At 39.6% G+C, this 25525-nt stretch overlaps 1 protein-coding gene across 2 annotated transcripts; it reads left to right on the top strand.

The window, feature by feature from the left end:
* The first annotated feature begins 4003 nt into the window (after window positions 1–4003).
* Window positions 4004–7451, top strand: LOC122666800 (membrane-anchored ubiquitin-fold protein 3-like). 2 transcript variants are annotated; one of them, XM_043862871.1, is made up of 6 exons: window positions 4010–4102; window positions 4256–4266; window positions 4410–4586; window positions 4708–4940; window positions 6251–6421; window positions 6978–7451. In XM_043862871.1, the coding sequence occupies exons 4-6, from the start codon at window positions 4808–4810 to the stop codon at window positions 7031–7033; spliced, it is 360 nt and encodes a 119-aa protein (XP_043718806.1). In that variant the 5' UTR covers window positions 4010–4102; window positions 4256–4266; window positions 4410–4586; window positions 4708–4807; the 3' UTR covers window positions 7034–7451. The 2 variants fall into 2 exon arrangements, with proteins under 2 accessions (XP_043718807.1, XP_043718806.1); XM_043862872.1 differs by lacking the exon at window positions 4256–4266 and having other exon boundaries at window positions 4004–4102.
* The last annotated feature ends 18074 nt before the right edge of the window (window positions 7452–25525 follow it).

The following is a 25525-nucleotide window of genomic DNA, read 5'->3' as shown; positions in this document are numbered from 1 at the left end:
AGGGAGATGCAGAGGCGGGGAGGGGGGAGATAGGGAGGCCACGGGAGGAGGTGTTGCAAGAGGGGTAAGCTGACCCGGCGAGTGAAAGAATTTCAGGTGCTTTTCCTCCCTTTCTCCATCTTTTTTTCCCTCTTTTTTTGGGGTGTTTGGGGGGGAATTTTTTTGGTGTACAGTTCTCTGACCGGTGCGGTTCCCTAGTTCCTCTCACAAGAGGACGGTGGACCCCACCTGGGTAGACTATTCGGTCAGGTGCTTCGGGTGGGTCCCACCCCCCTCTTGTGAGAGGAACTAGGGAACCGCACCGGTCAGGGAACCGTAGACGATAACAACTCAGGGGGGTATGGGGGAGAAAGCAGGTCATGTTGACCCTTGTATTGGTTAGGCACATTAGTTGCTATTCTTGTTCCTTTCTTTGAATACAATTTATCTCAGTTCTCCTTTCTGTTTTTGCAGTGTGGGCATTTGATTCAGAAAGAGGGTGCTGGTCACTTATGGAAGCCAAAGGAAACATCCCGGTACTCCATCATTAAACTTAGAAATAAGAACTTCAAAGAAACAATTTGTACTTGATGTTCTCTGGCAATTGATTCTACTTAAAACCTGTACCATATTTGCCAAATACATATATGAAATATCCACAGCAAGTTTCAAGTAAGTGGAATCGGTAGCGGGATCGGCCTCAGCTGATTCCAATTCTGATTTAGCCGGAATCGGCCTGAACCCTAGAAACCCTTCCTGGATCGATCAATTTCGATTGGCATGAATTGGGATCAGGCTGAGCATGACTGTATTAAGAAAATATTAGGCTTACTGGTTCAGGCATTTATGTAAGTGGAAAAAAACATGGGGTTTAAATCCTTCATAATTTTGCTACTCACAGAAGGAAGATTGATTTTGTAATCAAAATTGGCCCAACTCAGCCTTTGTTGTTGTAGGATTTTATAACCAAGACACATGTTTCAATTAGTCTTTCACCCCTATATCTAAGTCGGATGAAAGATTTGCATGTCGTTATCACTGCGGGCTTCCATACCAGAGTTTCCTCTGGCTTCATGCAATCATGCTGCTCAGGCATAGATCAAGTGTAGTGTCTGTTCTTATCAGTTTAGAGGTTGATTCATGGGTTGCTTTATCGTACGAGTTACGACTTAATTGTTTAGTTCCTTAGATTGGGTTTGCCTTTCTTTCAACCGCGGAGAAGGAAGAATCCCCTCACCACTGGTGTTTTGATAAAAAAAAAATTTATTTTTTTATTTAAAAAAATTACTAATGGTTTCTATCCGGGGGTGTAATGTACGCTAGTATCTCCTTAGTGTCTATCTCTCTCCTCCCCTATGAAATGACATATCTACTTTTGTTGTGGGAGGAAAGAGATAGACTTGGGGAACTTTGCATACGCTATGCTCCTGTACAGAGTACTCAATCCCTTTAAAAAATCCACCTTTTGATCATATTGGCTTATCCATACCGGTTTTGTATTGATAACAGGCTCTGATGATATTGATATGTATCAACTGATCCAATACCAATACTTAGAAAATGGTCCAACCCTATTGTACAAGATCAAAAACCTTCCTCCCTAATCCAATCAGATGGGGTCAATGGCAGTAGTGAGGGGATTCTTTCTTCAACATGGACGAAAGAAAACTCAATCCTTTTTTTTTTAATCTAAGTTCAAATACGAGATTCTTGACTATTTCATTCGGCTGGATTAAAATAGAATTGATTAAAACCCTAGGAATTGATTCCCAGAAAAGAAACAAACATTTCATAAAATCTTTCAGTGTGTTTTGACTTTTATATTCAACAAACTTGAGATTTTGCTAAAAAAAAAGTAATTTTCATTGATTTTTAATTATTCTAAAGAAGTAGTTTTCTGTCCGGGAGTGTGGCCTACGCCAGCACTTCCATGTATCTATCTCTCTTCTCCTCAAAAAAAAAGACTGAGATGTCTTTTCAAATAGGGAACAAAGAGATCGACTCAAGGGAGTGTCGGATAGAGAACTTTCTCCCTTTATTTAAAATTGTGTTTGGTGTGTATTCTTAAATCGGAGTCTTCTCTATTTTCTTGTTTCATACTGCATTCAGTCTATTTTGATAATACATATCAAACACAGCATAAATGAGAGATTTAGTGACAAAAGTTGAAGATTGATTCAGTCCATTATTGCTTACCCAAAAAAAAAATTCGGTTCATTATTAAGTTTTGAGATATAGAACTCTACCCGGGTACATGCAATGGACTATCTTATTATCCCTACGCCGAGACACAGGAGAGTGTAAAATGATCGCCGCACTTCCGGAATTTCCTCCTTTTCATGGGTCCTTTTTTTTTATTTTTTGTTTTTTAAAATAGCATTTTATCGATTCCTCCAACCTTGGTTTTTTGTATTTGGCATATGAGCTATTCAAATTCAACTTTAAGAACCGAAGACATTGTCAGTTTTGCCGTCTGACTCTGACCTTGATTTTTTAAACTATTTTATCTGACCGCTATCAACGAAGAAACGGGACCCACCAGGGCTAGGACTATTTCCGATGTTTGAACCGCAGAGAAATCTACACTAAACCCGACCCAAGTGGACCCCATTCCACGTGGCTTAGCGTCTGTACACGAAACACACCCGTTCAGAGGGGCATTCCCTATTATATATGCATGGCAACGCTTCCCAACGCGCTCGTACTGGATAGATGTCCGGCGAACCCCACAGTTTGACACGTGGCCAAAGTATTGTTCGGATGACGACATATCCAGCTCAGTGGTGCGCATCCATCTCACCATCCAAACAGCACCTCGGTCACGTCGCACATCTTCCAGCACGCCGTAGAGGAGCTCGCTGTGAGTGGGGCCTGCAACCAGGTCAGCAACTGAATGCGTGGGCCCAGAGCACGTATGCTTGTTGTCATCTTACCGCGCGTTGCACTGTCATTTTCCTTCTGATGCATTTGCCCACCAACCGCAGGTCCAGAATCAAATCCAGATTACCACCAATGGTGTCAATTTAGAACCAAAATTTCTATCCAAAAACAAAAAATTTAGAATCAAAATCGAAACCGGTCGATTAAATAAATAAAAAATTGGTTCAATTTTATTAAGTTTTGAAAATTAAAATTTCATTTCATTTGATTTAGGATACAATTTGTCAGTTTAATTTGTTTAAATCGGAGTTAAATCATGCTAAACTCTATAATGCTACTTGGTCGCATGCAGCTTGACATAGGATGTGCGAAATGACCGCCCCACCTCTATGGAAAGGTAGAAATCCCACCTCTTCAAACATTGGCGTAACGGACCTGCAACTTGGTAGCATTCTCTTGCCCAAGACTAAATACGAGTTCTAAAAATTTCAGTGGAAAAAAGAATACTACTTGAGCGCATGCGGTACACTGTGTCCAGACATAGGAGTGAGCGAAATGACGCCACGCCACGAGATATTCCACCTTTCCGTAGAGGCACGACGGTCATTTTTCGCTTGCCCCTGTGTCTGGGCATAGGAGCAACCCACCACATAAACCCAAGTAGCGTTCTTGCTCCCTATTTTAGCTTTCACTTCCTCTTTGACTATCAGTTCTGCTTTCATTTCTTCTATAGTTCGATGTTAGTATATGATATTCCCAAAACCCGTATGAGTTGAAGAAGTGAATCATACGGTCGACTTCATTATAATATCGTGGTGCGGTTCGCGGCCACTAGGCCCAGACACAAGATTATGCGAAATGTCCGCCACACCCCCATGAAAAGGCAGAAATCCCTGGGGGCATTGCAATCATTTCGCACGGTCTTCTATCTGGGCATAGAGGTCGCACACATGCAACCAGGTAGGATTCTTTTTCCCAAATTATTTGTTTTTAATTTAGTTTTGATTCGTAAATATATATGTATTCTAAACCGGGTAAAACCTGACCCGAACCCGGTCTGCAGTATATAATGTCTATTCGTTCCTTATATTATCCGTTTCAATTTTCAAATCCTAAAAAAAATGCTCGAGTATACTTCTCATCCTTAAAACACCGACACTCAAAAGCATTGAATCGACTCTCTCTCTCTCTCTCTCGACTATTGAATTGAACTCGAATCTTGCATTAATGGCGTCCTGATCAGGTACTTATAAGATTAGTTTCATGATTATCTTCGTCAGATTTTCTGAGATTCTTTTGTCTCTTTCTTTCTATCTTGTTTTCCTTATTTCTTCTTTCCTCTTCTCTCTAGTTTTCTTCAACCTGTCCTTTCTTTTTCTTAGGAGGATTCTCTCAGATCCGATGATTGTAACCTAATTGAGAATTGCTTTTCTACTTCTTCTTTTTCCCCCCTAATTTCGATTCAGATCTATGGATGAATCTCTTCTTTTTCATCGTTTCTTTATGAATTGAAGCTGTAACAACAAGAGTTTATTTTATCGTCTTTGTAGGATTAATCTGTTGTAGCAGTTGTTCTTGTCGTGGGACAAGTGATTGTGGCTCGTATGAAGTACTTACTTCGTCGTCTTCCTTCATTTCCTATCAACTCAAATAACCTCGATGTTTTGGCGCGTAGTCACACTCTTTGGCAGATTCTTTGTCTTATTGACTAATTATTCGATGTCAAGGTGTGGAATAAGTTCCCTTTTCCCCCCTTTCAGTTTTTTCTCTGTTTCTGCAATTTTATTCTTGGCGAATTTTTTAAATCTATTCTACTTATAATTCGAATTACTGTGGATGTTTGTGTAGGCCAGGAGAGGACTTAATTACACTTGATTCTTTTTGTTGAAAGAGGTTCTCTGTTGTCAACTTGTATCTGCAAGTTTGTTGATTGAGGAGAAAATAAATAATGGCAGGAGAGGAAGAACGGGTAGAACTTAAATTCCGTGTATATGATGGCACGGATATTGGTCATAATAACTACGTTGCATCTACTACTATTGCAACACTCAAGGAAAGGCTGGTGGCCGAGTGGCCTCAAGGTTAGATATATTTCCCCTGTGTTTTCTTTTTTTTTTTTTTTCTTTTAATTAAATGCTATCTGAATTTTTCATGGAATCTCATATCCTGAGACTATGTATGTCACATGGACTATTTGGCTTTACAATTTCCTCATTCCCATTGTTAATTACTTGCATCCACTGAACCAAAATTGCCCTTACATTACTGGTGCAGCTATTTCTTCTACAGGGATGGGTTTTATAGACTGTATCTCATATTTTAGTTGACTTCCATTAAAATAAGGAGAGCATGGTATCTCACATATATGGTGGGTTATATGCTTATCTTCAGGTAGAAATTATGTCTTGCTCTGTCCATGGGGCTGAGAGACTGAAAAATAAGATGCAACATTTAAAAATGAGAAGAAGACCAGGTTAGGAATGCATCAAATCCTTAAACGTGCAGTTATTTATCTTCCTTCAACAACCTTGGCAAGAAACAGGAAAACACAATTGACAGTCTTCATCATACATTGGGAAAGCAAGTTGTTACAATTGAGAGAAATGCTAGCTCTCTGGTTCTGGGTGTGGAGGATTGCTCAAGTGATTCTCATATTTCACCTTAAATGAATAAAGGTCCAGTTACATATATATAGAGAGACATACGGTTACACATCTACATCAATCCATATACAAGTGGACTCCAGAATATTCCTATGTAACCGCTGATGAGCTGGCATCTCTAATAGGTGGACTAGCATCCACAACACTGGGCTTGGCCCTTAGTTGACTTTTGTCTATCTCAGATGCTACCTATTGTTTAATCCTGATATCAGTCCTGTTTAGCCGTTCAGAAAATTAGTGAATTTTTAATATGCCTTGTTTACAAATATGAAAGGGAATCGTGCCTTTGTCTGTTTTTGATGGAATTTCCTGTTACTAAGAATCTTTCTATAAGTTACCCATTCACCATTTGATTGTCCATGTGTTTGAGATTTACCTTGCATTTATAAGTACGCAAGTGTGACTGATTCTTGCATTATTCCCATTACTTTCTGCATAATATATGAAGTTACAGATGCTTGTCATTTGAACTGAACACATTTATATATTTATTAACGTCTTTCCCTTACTATGTAATCCACCATGACCAAAAATAACTAATTATACATCTTCCTGGTTGTTCTGACTGGGCATCAGCATCCACCATCCATTTTAGATTGTCCATGGTGTAGTAGTTCGTTGATTGAGTATTTACCACATTGCCTCTGAATTGGTTTCTGCTATGTTTTCAATTCATTTTTATGTCTATTTTAGCATCTGGTGTCCTAATGAAGCCTTTCCATTGCCAGGCAAAACAGTCATTCCTAAGTCAGTAAATGATGTGAAACTCATATATGCTGGGAAAGTCTTGGAGAACAACAAGACACTGGCCGAGTCCAGAATAATCTTTGGTGATCAACCTGGTGGAGTTATTACAATGCATGTAGTAGTGCAGCCTTCTATATCCAAGAAGAAGACAGGTATATTGCGTTTCCTGTATGCTATAGGTTGAGTCTTTAGGGTTCAATTGTCATGTTCAAAAGTGATGCAGCACTTGAGGAACCATAGTACTTAACTAGTTAAAAACTCTGATGACTGGACAAAACTACCATGAAACATCTCCCAACTTCCCCTCTCTATGAAATAACATTGCAAATACACCTTGTGCACCTAAAGGTCTGGCAACTGTTCCTTCATGGTTTCCTTAAAAACGGGGAGCATTGTGGCAGGGTTCTTTCTGTAGTAAATGATGGCTGGTTTGCAACTTTAGGGGCTGCCTAATTAAGCAGTCTCTGCAGTTTCTAGACTGTGAATCCAGAGTCATGGTGCTTAACACCATCTCTGATAAACGATACAACATAGGTTTACTTGCCTCAACACAGTTTTGAACCACTGTAAAATTTGGTAGATAAGCTAAAGCTGATGTTTTTCTCCTAATATATGGTTTTAGTACCCCTTCAAGGTTATGAAGATATTTATCACAGTGCCACAACCCATGGGAATGACATTCTTCTGTTTGGTTGGTTGTAAACACAGACAAGAACGAGGAGGAGATGCCAAAGATGAACGCTTGCACATGTACAATCCTTTAATAAGACAAAGCCCTTCACAACACTTCTATTACCGAGCGAGCTAAGCAGATTCCCCCCTCCCCACTCAAAGTTTGCATTTTCCATTCTGTTATACAAAATTAGTTAGGTTCAATAGCCCCAACTTATCATCAAAGTTGGCCCATTTTTGTTATTTGTACTTGCTTCCTATGATGTTATTCTCCATATTGTAATCATTCTTGTACAAGTTAGCTCAAAATATATACTGCATGTTTGACCTCTCTTAAAACCGGAAGAAATAATGGGAAAGAGCCACTGTCAGTGTCGGGGAAAGGTGAAGGCATCATGTCATAAGATCCTTGAAACATGAAGGATTATTGTAACTTAGTATAGCCTATTCCACTGCTTAAATCTTAATAGAGTACAGGCATGTTTAAATATGCAATTCAACATTTAATCATTTATCGAGTCCAGAGCAACCACTGTAGTAACACATCCTGTTGATACATACTGTGTTTGAGGATTTATCAGTGCCATTGTAGAGGTGGTCAGCCTCGGACTTAATCCTAATGAGCACTGTTAGTTATTTCAACCCAATTTTTATCCTCTTCTATTACAGCACGGTACTGTAACGCATTGTGCAGTGGCTGCAGAGGCCATGTGCACCATGTGGGGCTCGCTGTGCCACGTGGCCTCTGCAGGACCACACGATGTGTTACAGCACCGTGCTGAAACAGGAGAGGATAACGATTCTATTTCTACCATACCCTCTTACTCAGATCATTCCTACCATGTTCTCTTTCTGGCTAGCACTGAGGAAGCTCCATATTGCTCCTCACTCAAGGTAACACAAAGGTGTACAAGCTGCATCTCAGAAATTAAAGTAACTGATCTATTTTTCTCAGAAAATAGCTCTTAATTAATAATCATGGGTAAGGAGGAGACTAATAAATTTTGATTTCCATTTCTCAAATCCTTTTTATCCAACACAATTTTAGAATTGTATAATGGTCCTAAAAAGTTTTATAACCTTGGACTTGGAGGACCTGTTGAGTACTGTTTTGGGGAGGGTCAGTTCGTATTACTTTGAAGAGTTTAAACGATCGGCAGAAGAATAATTGGGTCAGGGTCACAAATATCATGGCATTTATTTACTCTTGTTTTTTTGGTACATAACAAGGCTATTCATTCACGCGCTCCCAACGCCAACAGAAAAACAAACTACATAAAAGGATACTGAAAAAAGATAGGTAGCATGACCAACAGAAGGTTTGGGAACACAGAACTCAGACCGACGGAGCGGAAAGCGACCCGATCTCGCATGCCAAAGACCAAGTCATCCGGAGAAGGGGATGGGCGAAAGCCATTGCCCCAACTAAAATGCTGTCAACACAGCAATTGATAAGCGCATGCACTTTCGTGCCAATAGATAAGACCCCATAAGTGCCGAAAAGATCTGTGCCATCATGCCCATGCGAGCCGGTACATTGTCGTGCTGAGAAGAGCTTCGGCGAACGGTGATAGGGCCACAAGATCTGACTGGCGAGAGGGGAAATGGAGTCTGCCATTTCCATGGCGACACCAACGCCAGAACCGGCGTAACCTGCAAAACCAGAAAATAAAAAAGAAAAAGAAGGGGGTGAAACTTGGCACCACCCAAATAACATAGAAAAACCTTCTGCACCAAACACCTCGGCCTTGCTCACAACTAGCTTTGCCGATACAACCAACATCTGCGGGGACTGAAACTCCATCAGCATCAGCCACATCCCTCTGCCTATGGGGCTTCCGCCACCATCCATAAATGAAGAACTACCGAGAATGAACAACGCAGACCGATTCTTAAACAAATCTGAGAATAAAATGGGGGGCCAAGCGCTGGATTGGGCGAGGTCTTCCATGCTACAAGCAGGGGGACCAGGTTCGGTTGCATAGATGCCTTTGAAAGAGGATGGATCTAGGAGCTTGGAGGTACAGATGGTGAGGAGATTGTAAACCAAGTCCTCAAAAACACCCAAAACGAAGTTGAATCGGCAAAGGAACACGGCACCACCCACCGTCCACAACTCCTTCTGTAAACTACTTGAACACAGCTGGTGTTGGAGAATTCCGGGATAGGGGGTCTGAGATCAGAGGAGTGAGGTGAAAGGAAAGAAGAGGAAAGGGCGAGATCTGAGTTCTGGCGAGTAAGAGAGGAGATCTGATGAGTGAGAGAAGAAAGGAAAAAGTAGAAAAAAAAGGAACAAAGAAGCAAGTTCAAGGATCTGGTGATTGAGAGGAGAAAGGAAAGAGGAGGCTAGGGAGGAAATCACGCCACAAGGGCGGAGGAGGTCACGCCACTGCAGTGGAGCGTGTTCATGCCACAGGGGCGGAGGATAAGCTACATCTTGAGATGAGAAACCTGGTGCTAAACCTTGCCGGAGAAGAGAAGCTACGGTTCTGGTATGCGGCGGCTAAAGAAAACCCTAAGAGAAAGCGTCTGGAAGGGAGCGGTGCCCGTGACTGTTGAGTATCAATACCAATCATGGCATTTATTTACAAGTCATCACCAAATGTTCTTCCACTAGCTCCTGTTTTCATGGCTCTTCCCTGCATCCACTATCACACCCCGCCTTGGACAGCCCAAGCGTAGCATGAACTGATGCGGTCTCGCACCTAACCTAGCCAGGAACCTCTATGCAACACAGTTACCAAACATAAAAATAAAGAGATTCCAACAGCAGAAAGATAAGTATAAACAAGAATATTTACATTAAGTCCAACGAGGGACCATGTGGTATACCTATAAAGTATGAACAAGTTTATACCCCAAAAAGAAAAACCCATAATTGCAGACTTCCAAAAAAAGACTATCTACATAAGTATAAGTGTTATACACACATCAAGAAGAATATGAACATGTACAGCCTATCCCATCAAGCCCTCCTAAGAGAAAACACATAAATCACAGACACAGAACCCATCATGTTCCTCGGGCTCTGGGTCTGTGAAGTCCTCAAAGGCATCGTCCACGAACTCGTTATCGGGTAGTCCGTCACCTGCACAGTCATCTAAAAAGAGGATTTCCACGAGTGTGAGTTCACACTGAGCCCAATGAGGGGGAAAGCACACAGCATACAAATGCTGCATGATCATATATTTTAAAATGAAATCATCAATCACATTATATGATGCATGTTCAATTCTATTTTTTATTAATCCACCTAGCAAATAGACTAAGTCATTGGTATGAACTACGGTATTGACTCGATGAGTACTTTGAGTCACTTCACTTTATCGCCGCTGCACTCCCTCAGAAAATACAAGTAGGGAGCCCACCTCTACGCTTGGCACTTTGGCTCAAACCTTCGGGCAGACCCCGATAGTCAAGTACCCCTGACCCTGGGTTAATCCCTTTCTCTAAGCGTCAGTAACCCAACTACTCAGCACCTGAACCCCTGTTGGTAAGGGTTGTAGTTCGGGGTTCCCATCCTAACCATGATTGCTAGAAGATGACATGCTGTGTTCAAGAGTGTACTGTGTTCCATATACACATCCACTCAGGAATACAGGGTCACACAAATCATGTTATGCATATCCAATACAATATATTGTCCAACACACTACAATAGTTCACAACCAGCCATCACTAAAGGAATCACATCATAAGCAATATAGCAGTATCTTTATAGTAAATGGAACAATAATAACCCATACATCTTGATAGGTAAATTTACTTCTAGGCTTAAGACATAAGCACTAATAATGGAAGGTTCATACATATTAGAGAGATCAGATTTGAAATCCAAATACAAGCATATAGGAAATTAGATAGAAATCATCCAAACAACAAACACCCCACTCACCTTGGGTGTCTTAATCAAGCTACTCAACCAAGTGTCCAAAACCAAAAGGGAAAGAGTCCAAAGCAGGCTCAATGTCCTAAATACAAAGTTACAGAAAGGTTAGGGCACTTCCTAAAAGGCTAAAGCACCACCCCAACCCATCCAGGATCCCAAAAAGTCACTCAGGGGAGGCCGGAGCTTCTAGCTTCAGCAGTTCCGGTCAGCCTGCTCTGAAGAGCCAGCCCAAAAAATAGAGCCAAAATCAGCAACCTGTTTGACTGGGTTTTGTCCACCAGCCTATGTTCAGTCATCCAAGGGTCTTAGGGGGGAGGAAAGAACACCCATTAAGGGTCATTGTTCATGGATTGTATGTATGATCAAGGAATCATACATGCATTACACAATCTCAATCAAAATGGGAAGAATTTGAAGATGGATTTGGTGAGTTAAGTTGAAGCAACCCATGGCAGTAGCATTTAAGCTAAAATGAGGTAAACTAAACATGGATTGAACTAAATACAGATTAGGAACTTACCTATTGATGAATTAGAAGGGATTTGGAGGAGGAAAATCAAACATGCAAGCACTTTAAGAAGGTTTCCAAGCCGAAATCACAAGCTTTATACACACCAAAAGCAGCCCCAACGTTTTCAGCATTCTAAGCTTTGAGAAATGATTTCTCAAAGCTTAGAGCCATATATATATGTGGCCCCAAGGGCATGTTTGTTTAAGTGTTGAATTAGAATGAGTTTTTCCTTGATTCTAGAATGTGATTCCAAGCCTTAGTAGAAGCCGATTCTGAGATAAAATTATTAATACATAAGTTATTAATATGCCGGGGTCATACCGATACGACACAGGGTTTTACAAGATTTGATCGCATGGAACCCGCGAGGTACGGCAAGGAATCGAGCCGGCACGGCCAATCATGGTGGTAACTAATTCAAAGCTGGCCGAAACAAGCATAAAATAATTAAGTTATTTTAATTCTAAAACAGGTGTTATTACCTAATGTTCGGTGTTTGAGTTAAAATAATACCGCAAGCGTACTGGTCAATCGCAGCTACGGGTCGAACACGAGGAGATATACGACACTCTATTTAACTAACTTAAAAGTAATGCAAAGTGAATCAAATTAAAGTGTTAAATTAAACTAATTAAACTAATGAAAATTAATGCATCCTAACTCATAAGCATCTAACAAAATTAAGGGATTAAATTGGCATCCTAACACATGAGCATCTAACCTATCAAACTAAAGCGAATTGAAAGGAATAAAAATGCAGCCACACATAATAACCACATAAAAAGAAATAAGAGAATAAAAGTGCATCCACAAACCACGACCATATGAAAAAAAATAAAAGAAATAGAGGGAGAAGAAGAAGATAGAGAGAGATATAGGAGAGGGAGAATGAGATTAAGGCTTTAGAGAATGAGATACTTTGATGTGCTTGAATACTTGAATAAACTCACCATGCCTTCCTCTTCTAAATCTCCATGTCTTGTCATCAACATAGGAACATAGACTAGGAAGCTTTAAACTAAAACTATTACAACCATTAAACTAGACTTATGAAATCAAAACTAAGAACTTGAAAGAAACTAATCTTATGAAATCAAAACTAAAAACTAGAAAGCCAAAAATCATAATTTAGAAGGAAAAGAAGAGAAGAAATTTTACTAATTAATGAGCTAAAAATTGAATTAAAACTAAACTAAAACTAACTTAAAAATTGAACTAGAACTAACTGCTTACAACTCAAAGGACAAGGGGTACTTATAGGGGGAAGAGAGGAGAAGAGAGAAGAGAGAAGTGTAGGAGAAATATTCCCTAAGAAAAGAGAATATTCTCTTCTCTTTCCTCCTTTACATTGCCTTGAATCCTAAGAAAAAAGAAAAAAAATAGAAAGAGGGAGATAAAAGAATCCTAGATACATAAACTTTCTATTTATTAAAAAGTAACTTTCTAATTTTAACTTATGCTTCCTTTTCTTTGTAGATATCTTCTCCAAGCAATGAGATCAAGGCATCTTTGACTTTTCAACCTTCCATAGATGAGAGAATATCTTTCAAAAGAAATCTATCCCAAATAGAATTTCAAAAGTGCCCTTGAAAAGTTGGAGGAGAGAGTGAGAGTGATGACTAGGATTCCACTCAACCAAATAACAAAATCCCCAATGTGTCCTCTAAAAATCGTGGGGCATTAAATGCAGCCCAATAAAAATCGTGGACACCTTGTGGGCCTTCAAAACTATGGAATCTAGTGGCAGTGTGGGTCCCTCCATGTGGGTAGCAATCCTTCTCTCTCTTCAAGAATGCAAAATTGCTGAAACGGCCATGTACTTGCAGTAGATCTCCACCATTGCTTAGAAATATCTTCTATAATGTCAAAAATGTACTTGGACAGTGGTAGAATGACTATGGGCTTGCACTACAGCTCCTTTCTGACTCATTATCCTTTCTTGGGCTGAAAAAAATAATCAACTGCATGGAGGCCTAAACGGATGCGTACTTGCATTCCATCACGTCCATTTTGCTCCAAATTTAGTCCCATTTATAGCCATGGAAAGAAAAATGATAACTTTACGTGTAAATTGGGACATGCAGCTCCCGATAGTACAGAATAGCCCAAAACCTAAAAAACACAAGAAAGCACCAAAGTAACTCTGTCCAATGTGGTAAAATGTATGTTATATGCCCTAAGATTTCACACATAAATGTGCTCATCATTCGGCATCCAACACAGATAATTTTTGCAAGTGGTCCGCCAAACATCTCTCACATGTAAACCTTACATGCGACGGGCCACAGGGTTCCTCGGATTACATCAGGGCCGTGTTCGATGGTTCCTCAGTACAAGGTGTTGGTGCAGGTTTGTTTCAACGACAGGCAATGCCCACAACGCGGAGACGGTCATGGCACTTAAAATCGCACCCGTAGGACCTAATATTTCAAAAAAATTAAATTAGGCCTGATTTTATGAGGTGGGTCTCACACTGCCCCCTCCATATAAAAATTTCATCCACGAAATTGCCATACCTGGAAGACTGAATAGACGAGGATATTTCACCCGCATAGAATCTTCACGGTCCCACGAGGCTTCTTCAGGCGAATGATTACTCCATTTGACTTTGATGGAAGAGATTGTACGGTTTCGCAAGTTGTGTTCCTTGAGCTCCAAGATCTCCTCAGGCACCTCCTCATAGGTTAAGTCAGGAGTAAGCTCATCGGGCTGTTGCATCAAAACATGAGCCGTATCATACACGTACTGCCTCAACATGGATACATGAAAGACGTCATGGATGCCAGCTAGAGATGGTGGCAGTGCGAGCTTGTAGGCAACCAGTCCAACTTTCTGCAGTATCTCAAAGGGACCAATAAATCTTGGGCTCAACTTTCCTTTCTTTCCAAATCGAACCACTCCCTTGGTCGGTGATACCTTGAGAAAAACTTTCTCACCAATTTTGAATTCTAAATGTCGTCTTCTTTTATCGGCATAGCTTTTCTGCCAGGACTGTGCTGCTTTGATCTTCTCCTTGATGAGATCTCCTTTCTCACAAGTGTTTTGTATCAATTTTAGCCCAAATATATGCCGCTCTACAACTTCATCCCAATACAAGGGAGTGCGACAAGTCCTGCCATAAAATGCCTTAAAGGGTGACATCCCAATGGTTGCTTGATAGTTGTTGTTATAGGCAAACTCTATCAAGGGTATGTGGTCATCCCAACAACCACCCATTTCCATCACATATGCCCTGAGCATGTCTTCCAAAGTTTGTATTGTTCTTTCAGATTGACCGTCAGTCTGCGGGTGATGTGCCGAGCTAAGCTTCAAATTCGTACCCATCGCTTTTTGTAAACTTTCCCAGAATCTAAATGTAAATCTGGGATCTTTGTCTGATACGATACTTACTGGTACTCCATGCAAACGAACCACATTGAGGATATATAACTTTGCTAACTGGTCCATGGAGTAAATGAGTTTCATTGGAATGAAATGAGTTGTTTTAGTTAATCGATCAACAACAACCCATACAGTATCCAGACCCTTCCTGGTACGGGGTAAACCAGTAACAAAGTCCATAGTTATGTGCTACCATTTCCATTCCAGTATGAGTAGTGGTTGCAGTAATCCTTGTGGCCTCTGTATGACAGCTTTGACTTGTTGGCAAACCAAACACTTAGACATATAGGTTGTCACATCGTTTTTCATTCCATTCCACCAAAAATATTGCTTCAGGTCCTAATACATTTTCGTACTACCTAGGTGTATAGAGAGTAGATTGGTGTGCTTCTTCTAAAATCATATCCTTCCAGTTACCTCTGCAGGTACACACAACCGGTTCTTGTACATAAAAACACCTTCAGTAGTCAATGTAAAATCTGCATCCTTCTGTGTCCCCTCACGAATTTTATTTATTATTTTTTGAAGTTCAACATCAAAAGGCTGTACTGATATTATCTGAGCTCTAAGTGTCGGCTGCACAGTGAGTACTTATAGCAATCCACCGGTATCACCATCTACAAATCCCAATTCCATCTTTATAATTTCCTTCATCAAATGCTCCTCAACAAATAATTTGTTTAGTGACCCACCTGGCGACCTTCTACTGAGGGCATCGGCCACCACATTAGCTTTACCTGGATGATATTGAATTTCACAATCATAGTCTTTCACAAGTTCAAGCCATCTTCTCTGTCTCATGTTAGTTCTTTCTGAGTGAAGAAATACTTGAGGCTCTTATGATCTATAACTATCTCTATTTTGTCCCCATACAAGTAGTGCCTCCAAAATTTTAATGCAAAAACTACACCTGCCAGCTCCAGGTCATGTGTGGGGTAATTTTTGTCATATTCCTTTAGTTGTCGAGAAGCATATACAACTATCTTTCCGTGTTGCATCAAAACACACCCCAAACCTGTATTCGAGGCATCTGTGTATACTACCATTCCACCTGTGGCATCTGGTATTGTTAATACTGGGGTTGTTACTAGTTTCTTCATGAGCTCGTGAAAACTATTCTCACACCCTTCGGACCACTCAAACTTAACACCTTTCCGTGTGAGTCAGGTCATAGGCGCTGCTATTCTAGAGAAATTTTTAATAAATCGCCTATAATAGCCAGCCAGCCCTAGAAAACTTCTTATCTCTATTACAGTTTTTGGGCTTTCCCAGTTCAATACTGCTTCTACTTTGCTAGGATCAACTTCAATCCCCCTGGCTAAAACTACATGGCCAAGAAACACCACCTGAGATAACCAAAATTCGCATTTACTAAACATGGAGAATAGTTGTTTGTCTCTTAACCGTTGTAACACGAACTTCAGGTGCTCTGCATGCTCCTCTTTATTCTTGGAGTAGACGGGAATATCGTCGATAAACACGATCACGAACTTGTCTAACACATCATGGAAGACTCTATTCATGAGGTCCATAAATGCGGTTGAAACATTCGTGAAACCGAATGACATCACCAGAAACTCATAATGGCCGTACCGAGTCCGAAAGGCCGTCTTGCTAATGTCGCCTTCTCTAACTCTCAACTAATGGTATCTGATGAGTACATTTATGTGTGCTACTTCATTTGATGGTTAGATTCCTCTATGTGTTTTATGGACCCTTTGATCTTTTGGCTAGTAGTTGAGACCAATTTGTTTATGGCAAGGCAAGGCATAAAATTGAAAGCGAAAGAAAAAAATAAATAAATAAAGGAAAGTGGAATTCCTTGGGACTAGATAGGGCACTGTGCCTCATGAAGCAGGGTGACTTGATCAAAATTCCTTAGAAGGAAACTCAAAAAAAAAAAAAAAAAAAACTCTTGCATCAATGTCTCAATGTCTTATGGATATATGCAAAAAGCGAAGCTACCAAGTATTTGGGTGTCTGGAGTATGCTCCACTATGTCATTCAGGGAACAGTAGTAGAATAGAAATAGAGTTTATGTTGAGAAAGGAAAAAAAAAAAAAAAACTTTTGCCTTAATGCCTGAAAAGAAAGTATGGTTAAAAATACTCAATGCCTAAGTCTTTGGTTCCATCGATGCTATGAGTGGTTTACTTGAAGGTGAGTAGTGTTCAGAAAATATGAGGAGATCCCTTGACCTTGATGCATGCTTGTTACTTGAATTGATGTGGGGTGATAAAATTCAAGTGTGGGGGAATCTTTGGCTCCTTGATCTTTAGTTGAGTATTTCTTTGAGATTGTGTGCACTATCTTACTTATGCCATGAGAAAATTTTACATCATTCTTTTTTATTTATTGAATTTTGGGTGTATATTCACTGCAAACACCCACGAGACACAACTCGTCCACTAGGGATAACCTAAGGGTTTAAAGACTTGTTGCACATGCTAAGTGCAACCCTGATCCCTACGAAAGTGAGTTAGGATTTTCTGCATTCTAGATTAGTTTTTCTTTTGCTTTACTTGAGGACAAGTAACGTTCAAGTGTGGGGGAATCTGATGAGCACATTTATGTGTGAAATCTTAGGACATATAGCATACAATTTACTACATTAGACAGAGTTACTTTGGTGATTTCTTGTGTTTTTCAGGTTTTAGGTGAATTCTTGTGAAAATGGAGCAAAAGATGCTAAGAATAGCCGGAAGCGCCCAGGAGTCGAGAAAATCGAGTTTGGATTGAGCAGTGAAAGAATCATGCTAATCAATCAAATTTGAATGTGATTACAGTGGGCCCCTTAGCATAATTCTGAGGTGTTAATAGTATGGATGCGTAGCCCGTCGAGGCAACTTCGCAACAGTTCAAACAACACTTGATTCCGAGTTGAAACAAAGAAGTTACGGCCGTTTTCGTGGACAGAGGTTTATTTATAATTATTGACAATCGGCTGGGGATAAAATAAAGCAAAAGTTCGGATTCCAAGGGCCTTAGCAAAATTATTAGAAATTATCTTTCTGTCAACTGAAAGATTCCATTTGGAAGGCTCTGGAGCAGTCCAACTTCAACTTGAGATATCTTGGGCTCCCGAATTCCAAATTGAACGAAAATTGGGTCTATTTTGGGTGATTTTTCATAAGAAATACAACAGTGAGGCCCATATAAGCATCCCATGCTCCACGTTTTTTAAAGGACAGATTTGATATTTTATTAATTGTGAGTGGAATCCTAGTCATCACCCTTGCTCTCTCTCTCCTCCAACTTTTCAAGGGCACTTTTGGAATTCTACTTGGGTTAGATTTCTGTTGAAAGATATTCTCTCATCTATGGAATGTTGAAAGGTCAAAGATGCATTGATCTCATTGCTTGGAGAAGATATCTACAAAGAAAAAGAAGCACAAGTTAGAATTAGAAAGTTACTTTTTAATAGAAGGTTTATGTATCTAGGATTCTTTTCTCTCCCTCTTTCTATTTTTTTCTTTTTTCTTGGGATTCAAGGCAATGTAAAAGAGGAAGGAAAAGAGAATATTCTCTTTTCTTAGGGAATATTTCTTCTACACGTCCCTCTTCTCTCTTCTCCTCTCTTCCCCCTATAAATACCCTTACCCTATCCTTTGTAATGTTGCTCATTAATTAGTGAAATTTCTTCTCTTCTTTTCTTTTTAAATTGTGATTTTTGGCTTTCTAGTTTTTAGTTTTGATTTCATAAGATTAGTTCTTTCAAGTTCTTAGTTTTGATTTCATAAGTCTAGTTTAATGGTTGTAATAGTTTTAGTTTAAAGCTTCCTAGTCTAAGTTCCTATGTTGATAACAAGACATGGAGATTTAGAAGAGGAAGCCATGGTGAGTTTATTCAAGTATTCAAGCACATCAAGGTATCTCATTCTCTAAACCCTTAATCTCATTCTCCCTCTTCTCTATCTCTCTCTATCTTCTTCTTCTCCCTCTATTTCTTTTATTTTTTTTTATATATGGTCGTGGTTTGTGGATGCACTTTTATTCCCTCATTTCTTTTTATTTGGTTATTATGTGTGGCTGCATTTTTATTCCTTTCAATTCGCTTTAGTTTGATAGGTTAGATGCTCATGTGTTAGGACGCCAATTTAATCCCTTAATTTTGTTAGATACTTATGAGTTAGGATGCATTAATTTTCATTAGTTTAATTAGTTTAATTTAACACTTTAATTTGGTTCACTTTACATTACTTTTAAGTTAGATAAATAGAGTGGCGTATATCTCCTCGTGTTCGACCCGTAGCTACGATTGACCCGTACACTTGTGGTATTATTTTAACTCAAACAGTATCCCGACCTTAGATCTATCTTTGAGAACACCTTGGCACCTTGGAGTTGATCGAAAAGATCATCAATTCTGGGTAGAGGGTACCGATTCTTAATCATTAATTTATTCAACTCTCGATAATCGATACACATCCACATACTGCCGTCCTTCTTCTTAACGAATAGTACCGGAGCACCCCAAGGTGATACACTTGGTCTAATAAATCCTTTCTTTAGTAAGTCTTGTAACTGAATTTGCAGTTCTTTCAATTCACTTGGTGCCATTCTATAGGGCGCCTTTGACTTTGGAGCAGCCCCGGGGAGTAAGTCAATCACAAATTCTGTTTCCCTAACTGCTGGCAACCCAGACAAGTCATCAGGGAAAACATCAAGAAATTCCTTCACAATTGGAATTTCCGATATAGGCCTAACCTTCTTCTCAGTATCCATTACCGAGACGAGGTATCCTTGGCATCCCTTATCAAGCATCTTCTTCATCTGGAGTGCCGATATAATTGTTTTTCTCAGTTTCTTCTTCTGGTCACCGACAAAAACAAACTCACTAGCATCCTTAGGCTTAAATAAAATCTCTTTCTTATCACAATTTATATTTGCCTTGTGTGCCGATAACCAATCCATACCCAAAATGACATCAAAGTCGGTCATATTGAGTTGAATCAAATGTGTAATCATAGTTCGATCAGAAATCAGTACATTACATGGTTCATACACAATGCCAAGCTTAACCACCGTCCTGGTGGGTGTACTAACATTTAACTCTTTAGTTAATTTCTTAGGCAATATGCCCATTCTCCTTGCAAAGGACGAAGATACAAATGAATGTGTGGCACCCGTGTCAAATAAAGTAAACGCCAGTGATGAACAGATAAAGATGGTACATGTCACCACATCTTGATTTGCCTCAGCTTCTTCCACTGTCCCTGAATACACTCGGCTCTGGGTCCTGTTGCCTTGACGCTACTGAGGATTGGAAATAGATCTCCGAACATTGCATTCCCTTGCAAACTGACCTGACCGGCCACACTTGTAACACTTATCTTCTTGACCATTTGTTGATGCTGCAGTCCCTGTGGCTGTAGAATTTGTATGAGCTGGCTTAGAATTCTGACCAGACGATCCTGCTCCTCTTTTCCGATACTGCGAGGAAGATGATCTATAGTGAGGGGTTCTCGAGAACTTGTTGTACTTGCGATCCGAGAACGGCATGGTTCTTTTTCCAATACCCCTTTGTCCAACAAAGTTCTCCCTCTGCTTGTCTTCGAATCCCTTAGTTGTTTGGACCACCTCAAAATAGCCTTGAGCCCTATGGGCTACCATAACATGGCCGATGGAAGGCCTTAACCCATCTTCAAACTTTCTCACCTTAGCCTCGTCAGTCTTCAGATGCTCAGGAGCAAAAAAGAAAAGTTCCTCGAACATCTGCTGATACTCTAGGACTAACTTCGGTCCCTGGCTCAATTATGTGATTCAACTTCTTTCCTCCTTCTAACAGAACTAGGGAAGTAATTTTTCAAGAACTCTTCCTTAAATATCTCCCAGGTCAACTGAGAGTGAGCAGCGGCCAATATAGGCTTGGTTGTCTGCCACCAAGCCTCCGCTTCATGCTAGAGTTTATACCTAGCACACTATAGCTTCTGTGCCTCAGTACAACCCAAAAACTTAAACGCTTTCTCCATTTCCTTCACCCACCTCATTGGTTGGAGGGCGTCCTTAGTAACACCACCAAAGGTGAGAGGTTGAATTTTTAGGAACCTCTCCATCATACGAGATGTAGCATCATTCATAATCTTTGGAGGAGCCGGTGCCGCTCCCTATGGCACATTTGCAGTGGGATTAACAGGTGGAGGTGGCACATTCTGCGTATTCCCTCGCATTTGGACTGTGACGGTGGCCATAAACTATTGTTGTTGTCGCTGCATTTCTTGCAGAATACCACATCTGTAGTTGTTGCTGCCCCATCATACCAGCCACAATGTTAGCAACATCTTGAGCAGTGAGAGAAGTTGGTGCATTTGATGTTCCCGCCGTCGGTTGATTTCCTCCACTAGGCCCAGACGAGGAGGGCATATTGAAACGTTTCCGAGCTCCCGTCGGAAGTTGAGGTTCAGTTGGAGGTAGCACCATGATTTTTTTTAAGAAAAGAGTTGGAACACTAATGATGGGGTTGATTGAAGTAGAACGTGTTCTAAACCTGATCCTCCCTGATGGATTTAGACACAACATTACTATATAGCACAGAAGATTTCAAGTGTGATATAACATTTGGAGGATGGAGGGTAGATGGATTTGCAGAACAATAATCACAGTTGAGTATCATAAGAATACAAATAAGCATCCAAAGAGATAGAAATAATGATACATGCTTGAATTTAAACGCATTTATATAAGTGCATATACCTGACTACTTTAAATTGCAAGAAGTTGCAGGTCAAGTTCTAAGTTAAACTTTCCCCATTCTTGTGCTATTATGATTTGCCACTGCTCCTCAGCCACTCAGATATAGTGTGCATGCTCCTTCACTTCACAGTCCTATATGATTCTTCGGCTTCCCTAAGTACCCTTCTTGCATTTGCTATGATTCTATTTATTTGACAAATTCTCCTCCTCAACTGGCTTATATATAAAATGGTACTCAATAGGCTAATTCTTAGAGGGTTCTTCTATTTAGATAAAGCCTATAGTTTATCTCAAACATCTCTTCTCTAACCCCCTCTACTAGGTTAAGGAAATACCAACGCTCTTCAAACTCAAAGGTGTCAGCAAACGATATGTGCTGCCTCAATCGTTTCCTTACTTCAACTCTTGCTCTCTCAAGGTGGCTTATCCTTCTCCTAAGCCTCCTTGGATGCTTCATAAATGCTTGGGTAAGCTGTGCCCATGTGTGCAACCATTTCCTGTTGCAGGTTGGCGGCCATTAGTTTACCTAACCATATTAGGAGATTTTTTTTTTTTCACCAAGAGCACTAATAACTTCAAAGGACAGATATCAACAAATCTAAAATTTAAATTAGCACCACTAGTTGTAACTCACGTAATGCATACTCCAAGTAAATAAATGAAAGAAAATAAAAATAAGGGAGGCCCTAATGGAGATCCAATATGAAAACATATATATTTATACGAAGGTTGAATAACCTATCATACTAGTTTTTTATTTATTTATTTATTTATATATATGGGTATTATGAAAGAGGGTTTTTTTTTTTTTTTAAAAAAAACATAAATGTTTTATAAGTATTGAATATTCATGCATATATTTTTTTTTTCAAGTTATTTCAATACCTATTCATTTGTTTACATGCATGTGTACATGTAGGTACCTTATTAGTATGATTCTTTTTTCTTTTTTTTTTTTTTTGTAAACATGGGTAAAGATTTACTAGGGGTGGGCAAAAATGTGGGGTCCAAAAAGTGCAGGCCCCACCCTTCTCCCCCTTTTTTTTTTCTTTTTTTTTCTTTTTTCCTTTTTTTTTTTTTTTTTTTTTTTTTTTAATATTTTGGGCTAGCCTGCCTTCTAGGCCAAATGGGCCTGTCAGCCAGTTGGCCCTTGCTGGATTTTAAAAAAAAACGACTTTAAGGTTGCTGCCTCTATTTCCCTCTTCTCCTCTTGTTCTCTTCTCTCCCAAGAGCTCACAGCTAGGCTTCCCAACTTGGGGATTTCACCCCTAGGGCTTCTACAACTTGATTTCAAACTTCCATCTTCATTTTCAAGGATCCAAATCCTTGTAGGTATGTCTTCAACCCATCCCCATACTTCTCTTCCCCTCTTTTTTTTCAAGTTTCTTCTTTTTTTTTTTTTTTTTTTTTGTTCTTTTTTTTCTTTGAAACACAATGGGTTATGGCATACCCTAACCTTTGAATTTTTCTTGAATCTACAGGGGTTTAACACCATCAAGGCTCTTCTACCACCAATTTCAAAGATTCTAAACCTATTGGTAAGTCTTACCACTACATTTCCTAAAAGAAAACAGGGTTTTTTTTTTTTTAACATCTTCACTTCTCTTTGCAACCTCCCTTCAATTTGTTTCTTTGTCTTGGGTGTTACATTGTATTGCATTCCATAGGTTTGAAAAATACCCATTTTTTACTCTGTAGAATCTAGCTTGTTACTTTCATGCACATAAGTTGTATGATGAATTGCTTGAACTAAGTCTTGTATGCCATTGTATGTTGTTTTTTTTTTTTTTTTTTTTAAGTTGTGGTGTTTGGATATACATATATATATTTTTTCTTTGCCTTCCTATGTGAAGGGGACACCTATGGTATATATGTGATTACATTTTTCTTTGTTTAGCAAGTTCCCAAAACAATGAATTTTGGCTTGTTTTATAGTCTATTAATGCCAAACACTGATTTCCCTAGGCTAACCACCCAACTCCTTACAATCAACTTAGACCTTTGATGAGGTAATTGTGCTTGTTTCCACACTAAACCTATGCTGTCCACTCTTATTAATACAGCGCAAAATACTCAAATCACCAATTACATGACCCAAATATATCTTTCTTAAATGCCTATAACCAATAGCATTGTTTTCTCTTTTTTTTCTTATAAGCATTTCTCCTTGTTTTGCTTATCATATTTCTTTTTTTTTCATGCCTATAACCAATAGCATTGTTTTCTCTCTTTTTTTTATAAGCATTTCTCCTTGTTTTGCTTGTCATATTTCTTTTTTTTTCAAGCTTCATTCTTGATAATGGTAAGCTAATCTTGAGCATTTTATTTAGTATTCTAAATAAGTTGTGGTTGTACTTAGCATTCTTCAACCTAAAAATTCGGCTTTGGCTAATGTACTCTTCCCTTTATACATCATTTCTTACAACTTATATCTTCCTTTATTTCTTATTGCAGGTTGGAGACAATGAATCCGAATGAAAACAATGAGTTGGTTAGGATGGATATTGGCATCCCGCTTTAGCGGAGGAAGTAAGATACCAACATTACTATGGAGGCAAACCTATTGACTTGGAGCGGAAAGTTGTGACCAAGGATTTCGAAAGGTTCAAGGTCCAGGAAAGGTTCGAGAAGTTGGGATCGGGTCCCATGCTAGATCTTGATGATCCATGCTACCCCAAACTAGTGAGAACTTTCTACAACAATCTCACCCACACCTATGAGAACAGCGAATTCGTGATTAGCAGCTCCTTGTAAGCATCGCGCTTCTAATTTAACACCAGTCAGCTTTCAGCCATTCTAGGGGTCTCCAACGATAGAACATGGTCATATTGTCCTCTCATGACTGAGCCAGAAGAATTCTTTGAGGGAGATGAGTACGAGTGCACCTTTGCCACCCTTACTGAGGGGAGATCTCTGACCAAAGTGAAGTCAGAGTTGGAGTACACACCTTCAGCCCGGATCATCTAGAGGATTGTCAGCTACAACATCCTCCCCAGAGCAGGTCACTTTACTAAGGTCTCTCCTCTTAATGCCTTTTTTACCTGCTGCATTTATTGTAACTATCAAATCAGCCTTCCTTACCTACTGATGAGGACCATGGCATTGCATGGGGATGACCCAGGTGCCGGTAACTTACCCTATGAGAGGTTACTTACTAAGGTCTTCAAGCACTTTAATGTGTGTTTCTTGGAACAAGAAGTACTGAGAAAGAAATCAGTAAATTTCACCAAGGCCACACTCTCAAAAATGAACATGGATATGACCTACATATCCCCAGTGGCAACCCTAGAAAGTGTAGAGGGAGGAAGGGAAGAGGGAGGTGAGGGACAGGCTGAGACCAATCAGGGGGTTAGTTCTCATGCGGGCGAATCTTCATTATCAGTACTTCCTACTAACGAGAGTCAAAGATGGAGTTGGCTTGCGGGTCGCTTAGACACCATCGAGGGGATGGCAAAGCAGTGTTTGGAGGAGAACCGGGGTCTCAACACCTGGATGACAGCCATGGAGAGGCAGATGGCGAAGTGGAGATCATGCTTTCCGCCACAGCCACCACCGCAGTAGAGGCAGTCCAGCTTGCCATTATGTTCTTTTTTTTTTTAAACTTTTTCTTTTGAAAATGATTTGTAATCAGCAATATGTACTGCTGAATTTTTATGTTTTGTACTAGACTTTTAACACTACATCCAGCAACTCTAAGCTTCTTTTTTTTTTTTTTTTTTGTATTGGGAACACTTATTGGTTAAGCACCAACATAGTTACTCTTATTAAAATCTATTTGTTTCTAAAATTTATTCTTGTCATAGTAGTTTTTACAGGCATCAAACAAGTACCTACCCTATCTCTATTACCTACGATAGTTTTTAGTTTGGATTTTTTATTTAATTATAAATACAGGTTTACAATAATCCTAATGAACCAAAATAACATTTCATTGGTATAACGTATGCTGATAAAAGTGGAGCACATGCGCTTTGATACCAAGTTGTCACACCCCTCCTTAGACAGCCCAGGCGTAGCATGAACCGATGCGTTCTTGCACCCAACCTAGCCCGGAAGCTCTGTGCAGCACAGTTACCAAGCATAAAAATAAAGAGATTCCAACAATAGAAAG

The sequence above is a fragment of the Telopea speciosissima genome, chromosome 7 (assembly GCF_018873765.1).
Source record: "Telopea speciosissima isolate NSW1024214 ecotype Mountain lineage chromosome 7, Tspe_v1, whole genome shotgun sequence".
NCBI lineage: Eukaryota > Viridiplantae > Streptophyta > Magnoliopsida > Proteales > Proteaceae > Telopea > Telopea speciosissima.
The sequence above is the reverse complement of the archived record's forward strand: the minus strand, read 5'-3'. Positions and strand labels throughout refer to the sequence as shown.

Excerpts from the sequence above, each read along its gene's own strand:
- LOC122666800 (XM_043862872.1), top strand. The coding sequence starts at position 4,808 with ATGGCAGGAGAGGAAGAACGGGTAGAACTTAAATTCCGTGTATATGAT. Across the intron at positions 4,941-6,250 it reads GGTGGCCGAGTGGCCTCAAG|GCAAAACAGTCATTCCTAAG; the intron begins GTTAGATATATT and ends TTCCATTGCCAG. Across the intron at positions 6,422-6,977 it reads TATATCCAAGAAGAAGACAG|ACAAGAACGAGGAGGAGATG; the intron begins GTATATTGCGTT and ends TTGTAAACACAG.